At 35.7% G+C, this 17,560-nt stretch overlaps 1 protein-coding gene across 1 annotated transcript in view; it reads left to right on the top strand.

Moving 5' to 3' along the window:
• The window catches only part of LOC128017638 (glutathione S-transferase C-terminal domain-containing protein-like), a 40,166-nt gene extending 22,896 nt beyond the window's left edge, over positions 1–17,270 (top strand). The window contains exons 6-12 of the mRNA XM_052603087.1: positions 3,788–3,903; positions 4,184–4,228; positions 4,636–4,764; positions 10,777–10,910; positions 11,793–11,823; positions 13,721–13,790; positions 16,391–17,270. Of these exons, the coding sequence (XP_052459047.1) occupies positions 3,788–3,903; positions 4,184–4,228; positions 4,636–4,764; positions 10,777–10,910; positions 11,793–11,823; positions 13,721–13,790; positions 16,391–16,530 (665 nt within the window). The 3' untranslated portion in view covers positions 16,531–17,270. The remainder of the gene's footprint in view (positions 1–3,787; positions 3,904–4,183; positions 4,229–4,635; positions 4,765–10,776; positions 10,911–11,792; positions 11,824–13,720; positions 13,791–16,390) is intronic.
• Positions 17,271–17,560: the final 290 nt, after the last annotated feature.

Here is a 17,560-nt window from a genome sequence, read left to right as displayed (position 1 = left end):
TTTTGAAAATGCTAGTTCAGTGGGAACATTGCATGCTGCCATAATTTGCTGTTCTGAATCACATATTGATTCACTACTGTTCAGATAGAAAGCCAAAATTGACTAAACAAATGTAGCCTTGGTGAGCACATAATTTTTTCAATCATTTTAAATCTAAATTACAATATTGCATTGATGCAATCAGGCTTTTAATTATGTCTTCCTATTATATTATCTCCTACAGTTCAGTTAATAGAAAACCTGTCTCTTAAACCAGAACTGTAAGGTAGCTGAGATAACCATCCCTACTGCAATACACATGTATAGATCAATACATCTCTGTACATTGTTAGAATGATGTCATTCAGAGGTACGTACAGGTGTACATGCACATAATTGACCACACGGAGAAATGCCAGTTTATTAAAACTGTGGGATAATATATGAAGAGGCACATAAATAAACATGGATCTAAAGTAATGTGAAAAGGAATTGCAGTATTGATGATTGCTTCAGTGCAGCCCTGATTAGACCTCATGATCTTTTCTTCTTTGTTTCATCCTTTCTATTCCTAACACATACACCTCTTTCTTTGTGTCTCGTCTCAATCATCTCTGTCCACACTATCAGCCTCTCTTTTTGTCTCCGAGGACTGCAGGGGGTTGTGAATCAAACCTGGCTGCTATCTCGGGTGAATTAAAAACTCTGCCTGATCAATATATCTCATTATTCTATGAACGTCTTTCTGCTTGGTTTCTCCTTCATCACTTTCAGCATCACAATTTTCTGCTTGCAGAATACAGCTTTTGGTGGAGTTGATCAGTGTATTTTGAGAGTTTCTTCCTTATTTATGATTATTTATTTGCTTACTGTATTTATTATTATAAAAGGACAGCAAATTATGGGAAATTAGAGGCTTATTTATTTGCTTATATATATATATATATATATATATATATATATATATATATATATATATATATATATATATATATATATATATATATATATATATATAAAATTTAAATAAAAAATAAATAAATTTATGCATTTAGCAGACGCTTTTATCCAAAGCGACTTACAGTGCTTTCAGGTAATCAATTTTTACCTATCATGTGTTCCCAGGGAATCGAACCCACAACCTTGATTACGCTTGATAACGCAATGCTCTACCACTTGAGCTACAGGAAGGATTTGATTCTCTTGATGTGTTAGGGATCGTTTTTTGACGGCACGCCGATATTCCTCTGGATTTCTGTCTTTCAGAGCCTGTAAATGTGCTCTCGGTTAATGAGTTACATCTTCCCTGCATACTGTGTATCTGCTCCACATGCGTCTTTGCGAAAGAATCAGCATGTTTGTCTTTTCTGCCTCACCTGAGCCTGATTGATTCTTTTGTAGCCTGTCAGAATCATAGACATTAATTATCAGGTGTTGATAACACATGATAAACAAAACTGTACAAAGCTTTGTTAGCGTGTTTTGCGGTTTGTTTCCTATTTGGCTCCAGGTAGTACTTCCGTTCTCATCAGAGAGTTGTGCATAAATGAGAGCAGCAGTGCACAGCAGACGCATCTGTGATTTATATTACAGTGATGGTGTTTCTTCAGCGCAGCTTCAAAACAGGAAATCTGCTGCAGATTGATTCCCCGTGGCTGTGTGAAAACTGCCTTTAACTCCAATTAAAGTTCGAGGTGACTTGAGTGGCTAGGGAAAAAAAGGTGTACTAATGTATTTTTGAGAGCTTTCCTGCTTTTAACATTTCTCACACAGCCGATGAAATAATTCGATCCTTTAATCACAGCTGAGAGTGGTGTTTAGCAGTTTCAGTTTGTGAACTGTAAGAATGCTAAACGTCGCCAATGCCGTTTTTAGGTATTCATTAGCTTGATGTTCAGAGACTGATGTAAATTGTGCAGAGTCAAGTGAGGGACATAACAAATGGAGACGCAAAATAATTATTAGACATTTTAATGATGATGTAACACACCCTGCCTTGACACTTGATGTGCTTGATAACAGTGTTAATATGTAATTATTATTACCCAAATTTTGATGGTTTAATTAATAATACAACCAATTTCTGTTATTTTCCTACATTGTTAGTCTCTAGAATTATTCCATTTTTTCCCCTTGTCTTATAATAAGACAATTTATGCTTATGTTTTTATTATAACAACAATAGTTTACGTATTTACTTTTATCAGTTATTTCCTACATTAGCTTTGCTAGGCTCTAGAATCACTCTACCCTTTTTCTTCTCTTAGGATAAAATGTAATCTTATTTAAACCAAACAAAACAACAGTTTGTTTTATGCTCTCTATATTTTTTTTGTTGGTTCTTGTATTTGTTTATCTGTTAATCATATCGGTTATTTATATAGCCATATTTACTTCTAAAATAATTGTAAATTAATTTGTTTTTAAATAAACCAATAGTTTGTTTGTTTACCGATGTATTTATATCTATCTATCTCTATATCAATCAGTTTCTTTATATTCGTCTTAGGGCTTGGCGATATGGCTTAAAAAAAAATCTCAGATTTTTTCACACCAAACACGATTTTCGATTTTAATCAAAAAAATTTTTCTATTTAAAAACAAACTACAACCGACAAAGAAATTGCTCAAAACAAATGTACTCTTTATTTTGTTCTGATTTTCACTTATGCAGTTTAATCTAAATCTTCCCTTTGTGCATAAATGTAACAGGAAACAAGCCTCAAAACATGCTTGTAAACGAGATGGCAGGCACTGCTTGTAAACAGTGAAAATGTAGCTTATCAGTTTTCTAATAACTTACAGTCACACAATGCATCTTCAAAATAACTTAAAATATAAATAAAAAATAAAATTGTGTGTCCCTCTTTGATAAAACACTTTTGGTTAAATAAATGTAACCAAAAAGACAAAATTAGATCCATTACAAAAATACATACTTGTCACAGTGGTATTCATAAAGTGCTAACAAAACTTTAAACTCATTAGCGTTAGCATCACAGAAAGGTCTGATTTACGCACTGTTACAACAGTCATTGTTTTTTTCTTTTTTTTTCTTTTCACATTGACATTTGAGTTCATGATTTTAATGTTGTTGTTTTTTGTGGCACACTAAAGACTAATGACAGACTGAAGAGATCTTTGAATAATCTCAGCTGGTCACCCTAACGCTAGGGAAGTATAACCACACTTTGGTAAGTTTTACTCTCTCTGCCATCGTCACTCTTTATTATTTAGCGGGAGTTTTCGTTCTGTTATTCGTGTGTGTGTGCGCCGCGCTCGTTCTTGTTGTGTGTGTGTGTGTGTGTGTGTGAGTGACTGACAGACAGCCTCCGCAGCGCGCATGACCGATTTCGCAGATCTCACAGACAAACGACTTAATATGATCGCACATTAGAAATGTTTGGTGAGATAAAATGTGCGGCTGTAAGGAAAGCGGGGGGAGGGCGAGCCCACTCTGAACTACGGAAGCCTGAGGGGAGAGCCGGTGGTGGAAGTTAAAGAGAAAACCGATTTCAAACAAAACAGATCGCCCTTAACGTCAAATTCGAGTTAATCGATAAAATCGATAAAATCGATAGGGCCCAGCCCTAATTCGTCTGTTATTTATATAGCCACCTTAATTTATTTAATTATTGATTTCTGCAGAATCAGTCATTCTTATAATAAATCCATTCGAGTTGAGGGACTGATTGTGATCTCGGTTTAGTTTGATATGGACACTCATTTTTAATTTGGCTTCGGTTGAATCTTGTTGCACTGTGTTGCTGTCGGCCGTCTCAGTCTTCACATTTGCTTTTCTCAAAAGGTAAGATGTCAGACGCCCGCGCCGTGCGCAAACAACAACAGCTGAACAACCTGCTTGCTGTGGTGAAGGAGCTGGCCCGCCCCGGGCACACGGTGGTTGATTTCTGCAGCGGGGGGGTACGGTGCCTTCTGACATTTTAAAACTGTATTGGACTTGTTTCTGTTTTCTCACGAGAGTCTGTATGTGTGTCAGTAAGCATCTGTTCTCCTCCCTTGTCACCTCATGTAATCTTGTTGTTCTGTGCATGCATACAAGCACCGATGTTACAGCCTGAGAGCAACAGGTCAATATTCGGATGGGCGTCTGTGTTCTCATGAGCCGACTGTGATGTGATGAGCTCTTTGAGCTCTGTTTCTCCAAGATCTTTTGCAGCTTTCTCTTTTCTTGTTTTCTTAGGGGCACGTTGGGATTGTTTTGGCGTACACGCTTCCTAAATGTCAGGTAAGACTTTCTGATTTGTTCAAGTGTAGCAGGTTCAAGTTAAAGGAGTCAAAGAAGAGAATCTAAATCTGTCTTCCTCCCAAGTGACCTCATTTGTTGACACTGGAAAAATAAACTGATTCCCACTCAGTTTTTTTCCCCACAATACCTTTTTGGGAAAATTGTACAGAGAGAATATGAAAATCAAGGTGATACTTACTCTGCATTAGAATACTCTTTGAGCGTTAATACACTTTTGATAGTTCAGTGGATTATTAGATGTACTTCATTTTCTTAGCTGATTGTGCTGAAACGGCTTTTCAAAGAAGAGCAGTTTGAGAATCAATGAGCAATGAACCAGTAAACTGTAAGAGGTGTTCTATGAGGCATGGTGAATTATCCCTTTTTTATTGTTTGTTATCGATCAGGTTATTCTCATTGAAAATAAAGAGGAGTCACTGGTCAGGGCCAGAGAGCGAAGTGCTCAGCTTGGGTTGACAAACATCGGCTTCGTCCAAGCAAATCTTGACTATTTCACTGGAAACTTCAACATTGGGGTAAGAGCTGCTTTATATTATACGCATGCATGATATTTGTCTGTGAAGTGTTCAATATTTCAGCAAGTGTGTTTATATATATTTACAGGCATTGTTGTTTACAGTGCACAATTATAATTCTCACTATAATAATGCTAACAGATTTAGGTGGCATTTTGGTTTGGATTTTAGGAAATGGTTTGTAATTCATCCAGCATCTTATTTGTGCTACTGCGATCATTTGATTTAATCATCATCGGTAGCACGATTTGTTGTAAAACTATTTTTAGTTTTTCAGTTGGTCAGAACAAAACTGGCAGCCATGTTACTTGTTCAGGTTCTGGTGAAAATTCTTATTTTATTGTTATGGTGAAGTACAGTGAACTGGTGCGTTGACTGACAGCCCACACATAGACCCTTAAAACATTAGATTAATCCGTGCTCAGGAGCCGTGCCAATACTCAACCCATGTAATGAAGATAATTCCACAAATAACTCCAATTGCAGGCTTCAAATGGAGATTTACATTCAGTCATTAAGCAGACACTTTTATCCAAATTGACTTACAAATGAAAACAATAGAAGCAATCCAAACCAACAAAAGGGCAAAACTCATGTAATGCAGCTTTCATTTTTTTTTACATTAGATTTTCAATCCTTTATTTTCAGCGTGCTCTTACACATTTCAACCCCCCATAGCCTTTCAATGAAAATTGCTTTTGTTAATGTTTGCTTATAGCATTTGTCTCTTGCTATAGAGAGCAGTGTCAGTAATTTCACATTAAGGTGTCCCTTGCATTGTAAAACCTGTTTAAAAGTTTGGATTCTGGCTCTCCGCAGTTGCAGTTTGATTGTTCCTGCCATCCATATTAATTATGCAGTTAACCCTCACGTTTGTCCTTCATTTCAAAAGCGAGTGGGTTTCTCATTTCTGCATTTTGAGCGATGAAATTAACTCCTCGACATGACCCTATCAAACATACCCAAACAGAGTGCATTCAGTTTTAGCTTAATTTTTCATTTGCTCAAGTGTTGTAACCACAAAGATATTAGAAATTTGAAACTACTAACTGGACTGTACCTGTGTTAAGCACTCTCTGACCTTATTTAATACAACAGTTTGCCAGTGTAGTAATAAATAAACTTAATGCAAGATATTTTGTCTGAAAACAGTTTTTTTTGCTGTGTAATCTTTGAGGGATACTGTTGTATTTGTAATAAATGAGGGAGTATGTGCTTGCTGCAGTTCTTGTTTGTTTGTGGAAGTAATGAGATGTTTGGGAGTGCAGCCCCTGGCCTCGTCTCCACAGAGAGCTGCAGATGCAGTATTGAGCTTCACACGCGCCCCAGGTTGGGGGATTATCTGCTGCCCACACAAAGGACTTTTATCAAACCTTTACTGTTTCCCAAAACCAATACCTGTATATCTATGTAGAACTTCTTTTGGGCAACTAGCACTATCATAAAAAAAGAAGAACACGCAAGATTTATATCAAATGGGCACCTAAAGAAATTTGTCAAAATTACCATCCTAGGTTTATAGTTATTTTTTCCCTCAAACATTTACCAATGTGGATGTGAAATATTCCTTGACTTACATCAGAAATAAGTAATAAAAGTGTAATCGGATTATTTTAGCACCTTTGAAAGCAATAGGACCTTTTTTTTATCACATTAAGTTAAACATTAAATATCTTCTAGTTTATAACATCACACAGGAGTGGATGGAAAAATTGCTTGTCTCTAGATTACTGAAAAAATCTGGAAATATCAGGGACATTTAAATATTGTGGTTTATAGACTTGAAAATAACACTGTGTGTGTGTATATATATTTAAATAAAAATGTTGTTTTGCTTTTAATTGGAATATTTCTTTATGAAGTTTGACATGCTGAATACTGTATCATTTGCAGTGCTCACGCAAAACAATGTTTACAAATTATACAGGCTAATGTTATTACTCATGCATAACAGGTGCATGGTACATGCATAATATTGAGCAAACATCAGTTGAACGTTAACATAAACCGTTACATAGTGAGTCGTCCAAAACTTCAGAATTGGAGGAATTTTGTCTTTTCTGACTAGTCCCACAATGCTCCGGAAAGCACTAGAATATTACTAAATATTCTGCAATGTTACAGAAATGTTGAGAATGTTACCATCATTGCAAAAGCAATATATCTAATAAAAAATTTAAAAAAGTACAAAAACGAAAAGGAAAAAAAACCTTCTGTACTAAAGCAATGCTTCATAATTAATGATAGCAGTTCTAAAATTTACCTGACCTGAATATTTACAAAAATATTGAAATTAATAATTCAATAATAATTAGCATAAAAAAAATTACAGATAAAACCATAAAAACAAATTAAAGTGAAAGAAATCTTGGTCACATTATGCAATTAGTCATTGAATTGGTTTTATTAAAATCTTGTACAGCAAATACAGATGACAGCAATCATGAAAACACATTCAGATGGAAAAGATTGTTGTGGTGTTTGGGTTGAGTTTAAAGAGTCATTCCACCATCGATTAACAGTTAATATGAAAGCTCTTGAAAGTGATTGTGCACTGTTGTGTGTTGGTAATATAAAACAGATTGCCTTGCTGTTTAGAGACAGAGGTCTTTTAAGGCTTTCCATTTTACCTCGTCTTTGGGTTTCTAAACTATTAACTCACATTTCATTAGCATTAATGATTAAAAGGCTTTGCTTGCTAAACAGATACATATTGTTTCCCAGAGGGTTAGATACCTGAAAATAGCTTCTATTCGTTTTTTAAGACAGTCTGTAATAAGTCTTGTAGCTACACCAAAAATAAATAAATAATAAGATTAAACGTGGGTAATGATGTGAAAAGTGAAGTTGTAGGCTGTTTGCTCAAACTTGATTTGTTGTACCTGTTGAATGATTGTGTAAAAGAAAAGAGGCGCACTGCTGTGCTCTGCGGCTGTGAGAAATTAATTTGCATCGTAGTCATGAAGCTGTGTCTTCCACACCTCAGGCAAACTACTTAATTATAAAGACAGAAATGTTTTTTATCCCTATTGAGGGGAAGAAAAAGAAATATCATCAGCAAAAATGTCCTGCTACAAAAAAAAGAAAAAAAATCCTAATGAAGAAATATGCTTTTGCAGCATGCTTTATTATTTTGCCATCCAGTGCTGAATAATTTCTGCGAGGAAAAACAAGCATCGAGGCTGGCGTTCAACTTGTTGTATTTTAAATGCTTTCAGAAAACTTCTGTTTGTTTTGTTTGCTGGATCCTTCAGACCACACAAAACTGATGCAAAATCCACTTTATTTGCTTGCGAAGGGAAAACAAACTTGAGCTTCTGTCCCGTGCTAAACTACACTCATCTGATCTCTTGGGAGACAGCCCACGAGCTTGGTCTCATTATGACTGCAAATTCGTTCTAGAGACGGAGCATCCAACATTCCGATGAAAGACAACCTCTTTCCATTTGTAAAAATAAATATCTAATCCCAAGAATGATTTCACGTTAAGCTCAAGTGTAATTGCTTTACAGTATTATAGCCACAGTAAACATTCACCCACAAATATTAAAAAACAATATTTTAATGTTCTTTTCTGTTGACCTGTTCTCACTAAATATTACAATTCAACAGACAATTTTTTGTTTTGGAGTTTTGACATTTTATGTTTATTTTTTTATATGCTCTGGTTTCAGTTTTCCTTTTTATTTATTTATTTATTTGCTTTAATAGGAGAACTGTTCATTTTGTCCGTGAGAAACATAAAAACCAACAGTATTCATGCAGATCAAAAAGACATGAGAAAGTGTCTTAGATATATTTGTACTTTGCCTACCTAGTCACATTTTTTTGCTAAGCTCTATATTATTACTGTCAGTACACCGTTATTGTTTTAGTTATTATACCTTCTATTCCTTTATCATCCTATCACTATATATCTACATAAAAGTAATGTATTTTATCAGAGTGGGTAATATCGTTTCTCAGTTGTGCTATATCTTGCATTAAAGCATTTGCCTGAATACTTTTTCATTCTGCCTTTGGTGTGAATAGACTTATCTGAAAAATTCCTGTACTTTGTACCTGTTTTCATACACTAGTTGTGCATTGATTTACTCTTAAAGTCTCTTGTCCGTCATTGTAATATCTGTAGTATTGGTGCATTGCAACGATGCAGTTTTGTTGCATTTATTTCAGAAATTCACAAGCACGACGTCTTCGAAGCTCTAGGTTTTCTAGGTTTTTCTCTAGGTCTTAGTGGTGATGCGTCGCTGTTGATTGGATGGCCCCATTATGAGATGGTGGTGTACTACAAATAGCCGAAACCCTGCATTAGTGGATTCTGATCATTACATAAGGGTGGCCCTTGAATACTCAAACACCTGCCCTGGGTTTTTGAGAATGGCTTAATTCCAGATCCTGTTGAAAAGACATTACGAATCATTTCGATCTAATTAGCGTCTCAAGAACTTAATTACAATCCACACTTGATTTATTCAGTCACGGCCTATAAAATATCAGCTAAGGCTGTGTGTTTTTCCCACACAGAGTTCACAGACATATTTCCTCCTCTATGGCAACTCCAAGCAGAATGTAAAGCGAATCCTCTGTGATTCGGCCACATATACCAGAAAACTTCTTATGGGGGATTTAAGGGGTGTTAATCCATGGATTTGGTCGGCTGTGCGCACACACTCACTGAGACAACAGTTAGCATTATTTGTTCCAGTTTCTCACCCTAACAGTGATGGATATAGGCACTAGTCCGTGAGCCGAGCTGAACGCTTGATCTTCACTTGAGCTTCTGTGAGGACATCTAAGACTTTCCTTTACCCTCCATCAATCTGTTCGATCCACTTTTCCTGCTAATAGGCAGAGCGACGTCTGCTGTCATGCGGTGTCACAGTGACGGGGTATGACTGCCGCTCTCTCTCGCTCTGTGCCCAAACCACTAACAGATCAATGAGAACACTGCTAGATAGACAAAGATGGGAAGAGCTTTGAGATGATGTGTGGAAATGTGGTCAAGCACAGGCGGAAAGCAGCGTGAAGAGTTTAATCTGGTGGTTTTTGTCATGCATTAATTTACACCACCCTGAACACTGGAAACTAGTCGAATACACACATTTATAATGATATAACAAATTGTATTTTATGTATTATGCTTTAGGTGTAATACTGGTTTAAATGTCAAGTTCCTAGTAATGTAATCTTTTAGGCTTTCATGTTGGCTTCATGCAGGTTTGAAAAACTTCTGTACCAGTCTCTAAATTTGTTTATTTATTTAATGACTTCAAAAATGTGTCGTGTGATTATCAAGTAATCAAAGGCTTTCCATAAACCCAAAGTATTTTATCCTTTTAATGAGAGCTGTGATCCTTTCCACTTTGGTTATACCTTGACATATTTTGAAACATATTTCAACACAAATCTGAAAATTAATTTAATTACGTTTTAAGTTATGTCTTCAAGTCATTGTCTGTATAGATTACATTTTTAATGCATTTTTTCAGTAAATTCATTTGACTCAATTCAAGATGATTTGGGTCAGAAAGATTATTTTGTGAAGATGAAATTAAGAAATTAATGGAGAGATGCATTAAATCTGTCAAAAGCGACATTTATAATGTTACAAAAAAAGTTTCTTTTTCAAATAAATTACGTTCTCTTGAACTTTGTTGATCAAAAAATTATGAAAAAGTTATCGCGCGTTCCATAAAATTATTAGGCAGCACAGCAGTTTTCAACTGTTATTTTTCATCTGTTTTGAGCATTAACTCAGCATATCAGAATGATTTCTGAAGGATCATGTGAGACTGAAAGCTTGAGTAATGATTTACTTCGCTCTATTATTGTTGTTTTACTATATTTTTGATCAAGTAAAAGCCGTGGTGAGCATATGAGATTTAAAAAAAATGACATCAACCCTCTTATCCAAAAGTGACGCATTATTTTCTTGCGCAACTGTGATTGGTTGGTTACCAACTGTTGGTAAAGCACCCATGTGTTTAAGGTGTCTTGTGTCTGTTTCAGGTGGCCCTGCATGCGTGCGGAGTGGCGACAGACATGGTGTTGGATCGCTGCCTTCAGGCGCGGGCGGGATTTGTGATTAGTCCGTGCTGCTATGGGTTCATTCAAAACACACTCAAGTTCAAATTTCCCAAGAGGTGATAAACATGTCTTCTGTCTCTCTGATCTTTGTTCATTCGTTTGCCTAATTCCACAGTACACGGCAACAGTGTAGATCTATTATAATCCACGGTATTAAATGTTAAGCTCTGGATGCTCTGAAAAAAATACTGATGAGAATGAATGATGACGATCAAAAGTAGCTCACCATGATAGATTACCATAATAAACATTCGTTATTGCGGATCAGTTATTTCTCTTTCTCTTCACACCGATGTTCAGAATTGAATGTCCTGTATCAACAATCCCACAGCTGAGTCTCATCATTCCCACATTTAATGTTGGCAACAACATGTTAAAAAAGAGAGAGAGGGTTTTAAAGCTTCCTAACAGTCATCAGTTTTTCCCCCAGTCGCAAGCTATCATTCACCAAATCTGGCGTAAACTTTCATTTAATCTCAGGCAGGAATTTTGCCGCGGGGCATGAGCATCAGGGTGGCAAGAGCAGCGAGCACAGGAAATTATTTTTCCCTGGTTGTTCACTGTGTTGCCGAGACTTTCTCTTTGTCATTTGTGGCATTCGGCAGTAGACCAGCAAGGGCTTCCTGATGACAGACAGTCAGTGTACCAAACATTTCCTACCACACACACATCTCCAAGAGATTCAGAGCTCTTCTTTATCATGCAAGTGTTACATAAGACATCCTGTGGTTTACACACCGCTTATTTCTGCAACCGAACCACTATATGCATTTTTTTTTTTTGTATGTAGATAATGTTTTTCAGCACCTCCTTTGATCTGAATAGACTGTCCTCTCCTTAAACTTTTTTTTTTTTTTTTTACGTGTCATGTAATTTTTCATTCATGCCTCAGTGTGTGTCAGTTCATTAAATCTGGCCCCCTCCGTCTCTCTCCACAGCGCCAGGTTTACAGAGACTCTGAGCTATAAGGTAAGTGTTCCACTCTTTTCATTATCGCCTACACGTGTGGGACGTCACACGGCCTGATTCTGAGTGGAAAACCCCACAGGAGAGCCTCATGTATGTGTAGAGCAGTGTTTAGTCATGTTCAGCTCATGTCTGACAAGAGGTCATGACACTGTAATTGGAATGAGTCTTATTAGCCTGATACTGGAAGCAGATGTTCAGACCTTGTTTTTCTTCTTTAAACAAAATACTTTTGAAACCTGGCATAGAAAATAAAGCACTAAATGCTAATATTTTATATATCAGTTGTTATTTTAGTATAATAATAATATCATATTAATATATAATATAGAAGCCAAATAGATTTAAAATATCGACCAGTGTTTATTGGCGTAAAAAATTAGGTAACCCTTAAGATTAGGGATCTAAAATGTGGACATGCAGAAGATATATGTTCTTTGTTAATACTAATATACAGCCAATATGCTAGAAATATGCATGCATATAAGCAGCTAGTTAATAGTGAATTGTTACCTAATCTAAATTGTTACCAGAAATGATAGTTTCAGCCAGAATTTCTGTACCAGTGCATCTCTAGTTATAACTATAGAGGACAAAATAGAAGTTGAGGTGAATCTCCATCAGCTCTTTGCTCCCACAACCAGCTTTGTGAAAATGTTACTGTACAAGAACATATACCATAAGCCGGTGTTTTTCCTTCACTTCAAGCGCTGCAGAAATAGTGTATTCCTGGGAATAGCGTGGCTATGTACTGTAGTTGCACGTTGTCTTTTCTCCAGGCGCTGATGGCACAGTGAGGCAGAAGTGTGAGTAATGGATGAGGTTAATCAGTCGTATCTCACAGTCACAATGTTCTCTTGACTCCTGCATCTGCCTCTCTCACACTGCGCTCACGGCCCCTGCAGAGATATCACCTACATAGGGAGCCTACAAGAGAAAGGCAGTTCCCTAGAGCCATTTCATTAGTGTTGTTTACCAAAACAAGCATCGCTTTTGCTATTACTATTGGAATTTGAACAAACTGTATTATGAATTAAACTGTTTGGACTTGTTGAGGATACTGTAGGTGTGATATTACTTTCCTAATCTATTACAGATGTAGCAAACCTGGCAACCACCCTTAAAATATGATCTGCACATATATAGTTTAGATGCATATACTTTTGTTTAATTTGCAACTGGTTTGGTAAATTCGATGCAGTGATTGCATTGATAAAAATGATTTCCGTGCATTGAATTTCCCTACGGAATAAGCTATATTATTTGAATTATTATGACTTGATTTGTTTAAAATGAAATTAAAAAGATAGATTCCCTGGGTTTCTTTCCAAACTAACATAATCGATGCGATGTTTCTCATCGGTACAAATACTAAACCTGCTCTAGAAACACTTTACTGTGTTAAAGCCTGTTTTTGAGACATTGTACTGAGTTATAGCATTGATCGCAGCTATTAGCCTAGAGGATTGAACTTGATAGGAGGAATCAATCTGCCAGGGCTGTTACGTTCCTTTCCATCAGCACTTGTTTCACTCAGTTAATTCAGAATAATGGTTGCTTGAAGCCATCGTTGGTCATCAACAGCAGAGGAAGTCATTTTGCGGCACTTCCTTGCAACGTTCCCTGCAAAAAATGCAATTAGATTATATTGATTAATATAAAATGAACTGGGTGCTGCTTTTTCCTCTGTGTTTCCCTTTAATGGCTGGTTGTAAGGGTTGATAAATGGACCGTTTCCTCACCACAACCCTAACGATCTGATGCATCGATATTTCTCTACAATTTGCACTAGCTGAGCCACACACATGCTGTTTATCAGATATTTTTTTGGGTGTATTTTTATGTGCAAATGTGTTTATTGATGTGTCTGCATGTGTTCGGTATGTTATGTTTTCCACAGGAGCACATGATCCTGTGCAGGTTTGCAGACCAGACGGCTATCAATTTACCTCCAGAACGACGATTAATCGGTAAGATGTGTGGTAATTTTTTAACAGGTGGTCAGAATTGTTGTGCCTGTTTTGCTTTAGGAGGGGAAATACTAATAGAGATCGTCCATATGGCTAAAAGTGTTGACTATTATCATTAACTAAAATGGAAACTTAGACCATGAAAAATTTAGATTTTTTTTGTTGTTGTTGTTTGAAAAAAATAAAATAAAAATCCGGCAAACTATCTATGCAAAAAAAATCTCAAAATATTTATTCATTGACAATGTTTTGGTCGCATTACCTTCATCATAAATTTTCTGAAAATTCAAACATCAGGAATTTTTAGAAGTTTTTTCTCCAGCGAACTTATCTATTGCCGTTAGATGTGCAGTTTTTAATTGTTAATTTTTTATTTGAATTTATTTGAATTAAAACAAACATTGTGTGTGTGTGTATATATATGTGTGTGTGTGTGTGTGTGTGTGTATATATATATATATATATATATATATATATATATATATATACACACACATACACATGCATAAATATAAAATGTTTCATTTCAGGTACTTGCCAAGGAATTATTTCTCAATTTATTTTCGTTTAAGTATTAAAATAACAAATATATAAAATTTAAATTGAAAAGCTATTTAGAAATGAAAATGACAAACACACAACAAAATAACTATAACTGTAACTAAAATGTAAAGTTGCAGTATGTGATATTGACAGCTAGTGGTTGAAATGGGTACTGCTGTCCAAATTCAAAATATTCGGGAGAGGTGTTTCTCTCACCCCCTCCCGCTCAGACATGACACTCCAATGGGTTGACAGATTGAAGACACAGAACAGGAATGAGCACAACTGACAATGGACTTTGGTCAAAGAGCTTTGTAGATGGATGCCAAAGCTTTTTAGGTTGGGCAGATTCTGTGATCTCTGACCTGTTCATTTGATGGCTTCCATGGCTGCAATACACTGTGATTTCCACCAACTGTAAACCTGGGATGTCGAAATACTATTGGTTAAACTGGCAGTGGGCAGAATCACACAGACCAAAACAAAAACAGTCATTCCGACATGGAACGCACACTTCAAACAAGAAGAACTGGCTGTAGCGAGTAGTTAGTAACTTGCAAAAAAAGTTACATACAGCACCTTTGAAATGAAAATGATAAAAAATAAACAAATTTTAAATATTAATAACAATTAAAATAGTATATCAGTAATACTTATTTTACATTTGACTCAAAATACTAGTTGATGGTTAATTGTGTGCACTTCCATTGGATGTTTAAAAACCTTTGTTAATGTTTCTCTGGACCAAAAGCACTTGTTAGGTTACCAGTAAACCCTTTAAAAGCATTTCTGTTTAGTATAAATGGTGAATCTATAACAGTACACATACACATGCTCGGTGACCTCTCTCTCCATCAAATTTCTTGCTACACACATTCAGCCTCACCGTCTCATTGCACTCTCAAATAAATCTGATGCCACTGTCATCTTTCCTTCCACTGCCCATCTTTTATAGCTGGCGAGATGACAGCCTCTTCACAAGACACATGCTAATCAGCGCCGATGCCTGTGATGTGTCAGTCAAAGCCGAGACCTTCCAAAGGCTTTCAGAGTTTAGATGAGCTATTAATTACAAATTGATAAGATGATAAAGTTTGTTTTTAAGTCTTTAGTGTGTTTTCAAAAAGCACCGCTTTAAGTTTTACTGTTTTATCCCTGAGATAACAGAATATCTTTAAAGAAATGTCTGTTATTAAAGTTATTTGAAATTCCACTTTGGAAAAAGTTTTTGAAAATGAATTCATGAAATTTGAAAGATCTTTCTATTCATCATCAAATAATCCTGAAAAAAAAAGTTTCATGGTTTCTATAAATTTAGTAAGAAGCTCAACTGTTTTTAACATTGATTCAACTTTACATTTCTTCTTTATGCACCGAGAGCTTGTAACACTCCAAAGAGAAAGGAAAAATTTAAATCGCATCATATGACCCCTTAAACATATATGTACTAACTGCTTAATAAAAGCAGTTTATAAAAAAATGTTGGTAACACATTAATATAGGGTCCATTTCTCACTAATAACTAGTTGCTTATTAGCATGTCTATTATTAACATATTCTCTGTTTATTAGTGCTTATAAAGTACATATAATGCATGACATCCATAATCCTACCCAATACCCTAAACTTAACAACTACATTATAAACTATTAATAAGCAGCAAATTAGGAATTAATTGAGGCAAAAGTAATTGTTAATGGTTAATTAATAATGAGAATTGGACCCTAAAATAAAGTGTGACCAACATGTTAGCTGCACATTTATGTGTTTGAATCCTTTGGAATTTTTTTTACCCTATAGACTGTCATTGTAAATTATTACATATGTTTTTTTTTTTTTTTTTGGCGATTCAAGGTTAAAATGTCCATGGAAAAACCAGAGCATTAATTTAATTTATTTCATTGACTGATAATAGAACTCTTTAAAAAAAAAGTTAAAAGTACATTTAGGCATTTTCTTGACCATAACTAACAGTTCTACAGCTGAGTAGTTTTCTGGCCTGTTTCTCAAAGATAAAGTTCATCTAATTTCCAAACTGTTTCTCCCTTAATCACCAGGAAAGCGCTGTATGGGACTGGTGGACTTGGACCGCAGTTGGGCCGCCGAGACTCATGGGTATTCTGTGAGGGTGATGACCATGGTCCCTGAGGGCTGCTCACCTAAGAACAATATGTTGGTGGGAATACCGACAAGATAACACTGAGACTCGTGAGAAATAGCCACGTTATGTAAGGGCCACAAATACCTCCATGAAAAGGATTTTTATTTTTTTATTCCAAGAGATGCTTGATGTCACTACTTTTTTGTTTTTACTTTGGACAATTAATATTTGTAAACATCTCATTTTAAGTGATCGTTCAACCAAATATTACAATTTTGCATTCATTCTGACAAATTTGTTAGTCACTCTTTTCAATACATTGGTATGATGATAATATTTAGATTTTTGGGTGAACTATTTCTTTGGATTGCTACAGTACAACGTATTTGCACACACACACTAGAATCATGGTTTGATCTAATTGTGCAATTGCTATTTCAGATTTGTAAAAGGCTTTTAAACTTAAATTCATCTAAACAATTAGAGTGATTTTTATTTCTGTAACGTCTTCTAGATCAATACTTTCCACTTGATTTACATGCCCAGGGTTTGTTTGTAAAAGGAGTCAAAAAACCAGCATGCCCCTCAATAAATTAAACATTATTTCAAATGCCGTTTGCAAATCAGACACATTGAATTGTAATGCAAAACCACCTTAGACCCTTTCCTCCACCATTATCGTGTATTATGCACAAAACAAAGGGGTCTCAAAAGCCTGCTTTTCTCAAGTTATTACCAATGTAAAATTATTCAATGTAATTTGCTCTTCTTTCTCACAAGAAAGCAGAGATGTTGAGCTTTTGTCCCAGTGTTTGATTAAATGTATTGAAAGTAAACATGAGGAGCTATTTATTGCGATTCCCTTGTGTCAGGCGCGGGAGAATTGGAGGGGTTAATATTTACGAAATGGTGCATGGATTAATCTGACCATGGTTATGAATATTTGATCAGGCCACGGCTCACACAAATGACAAAGTCATGTCATTGGTCTACAGCGTATGCTGATATATATACTCTACCCCCAGCTTTACTTTGCAGTGTTTGGACCCATACTGGCATCACGCTTGCCTCCGGTTAGCTCACTACAGAAGAGCTAAGGACTGTCACGTTTGTGATATAGAGATGA

Source organism: Carassius gibelio, chromosome A1, assembly GCF_023724105.1.
Source record: "Carassius gibelio isolate Cgi1373 ecotype wild population from Czech Republic chromosome A1, carGib1.2-hapl.c, whole genome shotgun sequence".
In the NCBI taxonomy this organism is placed as follows: Eukaryota; Metazoa; Chordata; class Actinopteri; order Cypriniformes; family Cyprinidae; genus Carassius; species Carassius gibelio.
The sequence above is the reverse complement of the archived record's forward strand: the minus strand, read 5'-3'. Positions and strand labels throughout refer to the sequence as shown.